General features: G+C 61.0%; 1 protein-coding gene across 3 annotated transcripts; it reads left to right on the top strand.

Annotated features, from left to right (window-relative positions):
- The first annotated feature begins 1026 nt into the window (after positions 1–1026).
- Positions 1027–5514, top strand: TP53INP2 (tumor protein p53 inducible nuclear protein 2). Of its 3 annotated transcripts, none has more exons than XM_058679562.1 (4): positions 1027–1251; positions 4082–4256; positions 4651–4819; positions 5180–5514. In XM_058679562.1, the coding sequence occupies exons 2-4, from the start codon at positions 4133–4135 to the stop codon at positions 5442–5444; spliced, it is 558 nt and encodes a 185-aa protein (XP_058535545.1). In that variant the 5' UTR covers positions 1027–1251; positions 4082–4132; the 3' UTR covers positions 5445–5514. The 3 variants fall into 3 exon arrangements, with proteins under 3 accessions (XP_058535545.1, XP_058535543.1, XP_058535544.1); XM_058679560.1 differs by having other exon boundaries at positions 1028–1251; positions 4540–4819; positions 5180–5512; XM_058679561.1 differs by lacking the exon at positions 1027–1251 and adding an exon at positions 1435–1515 and having other exon boundaries at positions 4540–4819; positions 5180–5513.

The raw sequence follows: 5514 nt of genomic DNA, 5'->3' as shown, positions 1-5514 counted from the left end.
GAGCCCAAGCTCTTGAGCCATCCTCCACTGTTCTCCCAGACCTTTAGCAGGGAGTTGGATCAGAACTGGAGCAGCTGGGACTTGAACCAGGTAACAGGCCGTTTCACCTGCTATGCCACCAAGCTAGTCCCTGGTTCAAATCCTGACTCCCAATTTGTCTATAGCTTAATTACTTTTGGAAGTCACTTATGCTCACGGCTTGTCTCCTCTCCTTAACGGCAAAATAGGGTTAACCCCCACTCTTGGTTGTGGAGCACAAAAAACCATATTGGAACCACCATATGGTAGTGTCCGGTATTGAGTGACCTAGTATTGTGGGTTGGCAGTGTGGCAACGGTGATAGTAGATTCCCGGTCCATGCTAGCGCATAAATGGATGTGAATGCACACGAACGGTGACAACTGTACCCCTTACTGTCTCTATATGCGAGGGTGTGTGTGTGTGTGTGTGAAGGGTGGCCCCAGAAGCCACGTGGACTAAACAAAGTGAGGAAACGTTTCAGTGGCCGCGCAGTGCCGGCTTCCAGGTCAGCGTCTTCTCCATGTCCTACTACCCACAGCCTGCCCAGCTCCTGAGAAAGGGGGCGTCCCCCGCCTCCCCAGCTGGTCAGCGGATGCTGTGATGAAGGGCAGGGGGGAAAGCAGGTGCACGGGACTGGTGTGACGTCAGGGGGCGGGAAGGGGGATTTCGGATACGGGATGCAGGCAGAGGACGCCACGGCCGGCCGAGGGACAGGGCACCTGTGGCCACCATGCAAGGCCAAGGTCACCCCAGAGGAAAGCATGGACACCGTGCTCGTCGCCTCACCGCTGGGCAGGGGCCAGCGGGGCGTGGACCCCGAAGCTCCCAGCACCGACCGTGCAGGAGCCACTTGTCCGCAGCCGGCGAGCTGCAGAGGGGGCCGGGCCTTGGGTGTGTTTGTCTGGGTCGGGGTTGGTGGTGGTGCAGCCTGGGATTGGCCGCCGGGGAGCCGGCCGTGACGCGGGGCGGGCGGCCCCTTTGTGACGTCACCATCAGCTGTTTGAACGTTCCAATTTGTGGCGTGAGCCGGGCCGCGGCGGCCGCACAGGCTCCGGGCCCCGCGGGCGAGCGCAGCTGCGGCTCCGAGCGCGCGCCGCCCGGCCCCGCTCCGTGTCCCCGCCGGACGCCCCGCGATGCAGCCCGGCCGGTGATCCCCCGCCGCCGCCGCTGCCCCGGGGTCGTCCCGCTGCACAACTACCTCAGCACCCGTTCCGCCCGCCGCGTCCCCAGGTGAGTCCCTGCAGCGCTCAGGGCCCCCGGGGACCGCGGTCGGGGGCGCACGGAGCAGACACGCCCTGCGCCCCCCGCTCCCTCCCGGGCCTTTGTCTGTCTGCTCCGGCGGCCGCGGGGGGCCGCGTTCCCGGCTCCGGATTGGCTGCCGCACGCCCGGTACACCGTGACGTTGGTCTATTTGCATATGACATTGAGTCGTCACCAAGGCCAGCACTGCCCTCCCCTCCCCTCGGCTCGGGTCGCCTGTCCTCCGGTGACCCGGTGGGTGCCGTCTCGGGGCTGGGCCGTGGGTGAGAGGGACGCCGGCGGGCTGGCCGGGCGTGGGGGGGACGCGCTGCCCCAGGACTGATCCCCCGTACTTCTTGCCACCGGACAGGGGTCGAGCGTGCCGCCGCCGGAGCTGGGTTGAGTGGGGAGAGGGATGGGGGGCGGCCTCGGACCCCAGGTGGTCGGGATGGCGCCGGCTGGTGGCAGTATCCCCTCTGTTCCCGCTCCAGGCTCCGCCCCTCAAGGACTAAACAACATCCCCCTAATCCCGGGCTGCTGTGCAGCGCCTTAGCTGACGTCGCAGCCAGCCTCCAGATGGAGGGTTTTGGATCCTATTTGATGTCTCCTCAGAGGGAGACTGAGGCCCAAAGAGGGACCCTGGCTTGCTGAGATTTCCAGGGCCTGCTGGGTGACAGGTGCATTGTTCACGGGCAGGCAGCAGTGTGTGTGGCAAGGGCGCTACCCAAGTTCCAGCTGGGAACTTGAAGTCCGATCGCTGCCTCCCAGCTGTTTTGACCACAGAAAAGTGAGTCATTGGCTATCTGGAGGTGCCTCTGGCGCTCTTGTTGGTTGGGCAGAGGGTGGGGTGAGTTCCCTGAATTGGCCCTTTCTCACCCCCCCCCCCCCCAACTCCCAGAGGACTGTCAGTCAGGAGGGACAGGCCCTGGTCTATTGTGGGGATTGCAGGATTGTTGCAGCCCCTTCTTGTTGAAGGGTGGGAGAAGAGACCTCCTGACTTCCCAAGTGGGTGGTTCTGAAGGGGCCCCTAGAAGCACATCCCAGCCCCAGCTGTGCTCAGGATGGGTTGGGGTAGAAGGGGCTTGGGGCTTCCCAGCTATTCTGGGCACTGGCTGTGGTTATTAAAAGGACTGGTTCTCCCTGGAGCAGAGCTGGGAATCTGAGAACCAGGAAGTTGGTAGGGCTGGGAAAGAAAATCCAAAAGTCTGGGCCAGTGGTCATGAGAGGGGGCGGGTACTGGCTGACTGCCTGGAGCTACCGGCACTCACTCCTGTCACTGACTTGCTGTGTGACCTGGGGCAGGAAGCTCCTCCCCAGTGCCCTCCAGCTCTGGGACACTGTGGGTGCCCTGTTCCATGTGTGCTGGATGCTGGTGCCAGCAGTCCTAATGTTTTATGGTTGGCTAGACAAGGAGGGCCAGGAGATCACACTTCCTACGTGACTCCCCCTCCTCCTTTTGGGGACTATTTGTTGAGGCTTTCCTGACATGAGTATTCTGGGGAATCAGGGCTCTGGCACCTGCCCTGCTCCTGTTCTTGAAGACTTGTCTGATTCTTGGATTGTGGATTCTTAGACTGGAGGCAGCTCTGAACCTACCACCTTGTTGCCTCCACTTCTGGGGCAGGGGACTCCCCCAGGTTTGCTGCCCCTCCCCTGGGGAAGACTGGCTGAGTCCTGGGAACCTGATCTTCCCTCCTCACCAGAGATGCTGGTCTCCTTGAGCAGGAGATTGAAAGGGGGTTTGGAGCCAGGGTGTCTGTGGGGGGGATCTTCACACCTGCCAGGTAGAACCGAGGCTTTTCTACTCACACAGTTTTGTGGGATTTCTGCTAGCTGGTGCCTTCCAAACCACATCAGTTCCAGGCACCATTCTTAATCTCTGGGGTCCAGGACTGTTTTTTTTTTTTTTAAGAAAAATATATGAACATCCAAGTTTCCAGAAAAATACTCAGGGGTTATGATTCCTGGTGTCACACACACACACACACACACACGTCTAATTCAGAGACACCCAACTGCATGAGTTCAAATCCCACTCCTGTCCTTTAGAAGGATAGTAATGGCCTTGTCTGTAGTTCTAGGGTTGTTATGAGAATTGAATGAGGTGAGATAAGGAAAGCTACTTAGTGCAGGGCCTGGCACGTGAATGTTAGCTACTTTATGATGATGATAAGCAGTCACAATGGGGATATTCATTCTGTGCCTGGAGAACTGTTTTTCACTGTTCTGGGCAGAGCCTGGTTGTACATACTCCTCCCTCCATCTGTCCACACCGAGAGCTCCCCTGCAGGCTATAAGCATGACTAGTTCCCCAACACTGGACTTGGGGTTAGGCATAACTTGGATCGTCCACATCCCACAGCGTGCTGTCTGGGCTTGAGTCCTGGTTTGGCAGCTGATCTCTCTGGGTAATGGTTTAAGTGGTTGAGTCCCGGTCACCAATGTGGGAGATGTGGATTGAACTCTTGGTTCCCGCTTGCTGTAGGCATTCAGGTAGTTAACCAGCAGATGGGAAATTTCTGTTCCAAGTACTTGATAAATACTTGACTCCCTTAATTCTTTGTAAGGTGCCCAAGAATGGGGTGCCATGACCTCTGTCCTTTGAGGATTGAGAGGTTGAAAGCCAGGTGTGTTAAGTGGCTTTCTGAGGTCACAGAAACAATGCAAGAGCTTGGATTTGAATGGCAAAAGCACACACCTCCCTCCTGTATGGTGATGGCTGCCCTGGGGGGCTACCAGGGGTGACCCCTGCGCTGTCTGTACCAGGTCAGGAGGGGGGTGAGCTTTGGGCTGCCAAGCCTGACTCCTCTCTCTTTCCCAGGTTTTTGCCCTGCCCTAGGGTGCCCCTGTGAGGCCGCTCCGGGACCCCACCATGTTCCAGCGCCTCACCAGCCTCTTCTTTGGCGCTCCCCCGACCCCTGAAGACTCCGAGTGTCCAGGCGCCTTTGTCTCGGAGGACGATGAGGTGGACGGCTGGCTTATCATTGACCTGCAGGGTGAGGCTTGAGTCGGAGGCAGGAAGGGATTGGGGGCACGCCGTAATTCCCAGGGGGAGATGCTGACTCAGCTTCACCATCTGTGAGTGATGCCATGTTGGGGGGGCAAGTTGGCCCCGGGGGGGTGCCCTCAGGGCAGGGCCAGCGGGGCTGCGGGTCCGACTAATGATGCCCTTTCTCTCCCTGTCTCTCTGTGTCCGGCCTGTGTGTGTGTGGTGTGTATGCCTTCCCTGATGCTGCCCCTTCCTCCTCCGGCCTGGCTCCCCGGTCCCGCGCCCTGTAGACAGCTACACAGCTCCAGGGGCCACCGCTGCCCCCGTGGGCCGTCCTCCACCCGCGCCCTCCTTGATGGACGAAAGCTGGTTTGTTACCCCTCCCGCCTGTTTCACTGCAGAGGGGCCAGGCCTCGGGCCTGCCCGCCTCCAGAGCAACCCCCTGGAGGACCTCCTCATCGAGCACCCCAGCATGTCCGTTTACGTCACCGGCAGCACCATAGTGGTGGAGTCTGGGCCCCCTTCCCCGCTGCCGGACGCTGCCCTGCGGGATGGTGACCTTAGTGATGGGTAAGTGGGCGAGGGGGGCAGGCGGAAGTCTGGAAGCCGGATCCGGGGGCGTGTCTTCGGGGTGGAGTGGGAGGGGCCTTCGGGATGGGGGCGTGATCTCCGTTCTGGGCGGGGCTTGGGCGAGCCTTGGCTGAGAAGTTGGGCGGGATTTGCAGTCTTCTGGGCGGCAGGAGTGCCAAGCAGGTGGGGTCTGTAGAGGCATTTGGCCAAGGTAAGAGCCGAGTTGTTGGGCTTTGGACCTGTCCCCGGAACTGGAGCCGGGTTGACGTGGTGGCACTCGAGGTCAGGGAGAGAGATGCAGTCTTTCCCGACACCTGCCTGGCCTGTCCCATCCTGAGTCCCCGCTCTCTATCCCTGCAGAGAGTTGGCGCCCGCCCGCCGCGAGCCCCGTGCCCTGCACCATGCCGCCGCCACCGGCGCTGCTCCTCTGCCGGCACGGGCCGTGCTGCTGGAGAAGGCCGGCCAGGTGCGACGGCTGCAGCGGGCCCGGCAGCGCGCCGAGCGCCACGCGCTGAGCGCCAAGGTGGTGCAGCGGCAGAACCGCGCCCGGGAGAGCCGCCCGCGCCGGCCCAAGCACCAGGGCAGCTTCGTCTACCAACCGTGCCAGCGCCAGTTCAACTACTGAGCGGGTGCTGGCCAGGCCATGAACCCCCTCACCCTCTCCCAATCCCCGTCTCGGGGCACCTCCACCACAG

This window comes from Ochotona princeps, chromosome 22, assembly GCF_030435755.1.
Source record: "Ochotona princeps isolate mOchPri1 chromosome 22, mOchPri1.hap1, whole genome shotgun sequence".
Classification (NCBI taxonomy): domain Eukaryota; kingdom Metazoa; phylum Chordata; class Mammalia; order Lagomorpha; family Ochotonidae; genus Ochotona; species Ochotona princeps.
This window is presented reverse-complemented; position numbering and strand designations above follow the sequence as displayed.

Bases quoted from the DNA above. Each gene is read 5' to 3' on its own strand.
- TP53INP2 (XM_058679561.1), top strand. From the start codon at position 4,133: ATGTTCCAGCGCCTCACCAGCCTCTTCTTTGGCGCTCCCCCGACCCCT. The intron at 4,257-4,539 runs GTGAGGCTTGAG...CGCGCCCTGTAG, and splicing joins GCTTATCATTGACCTGCAGG to ACAGCTACACAGCTCCAGGG. The intron at 4,820-5,179 runs GTAAGTGGGCGA...CTATCCCTGCAG, and splicing joins GATGGTGACCTTAGTGATGG to AGAGTTGGCGCCCGCCCGCC.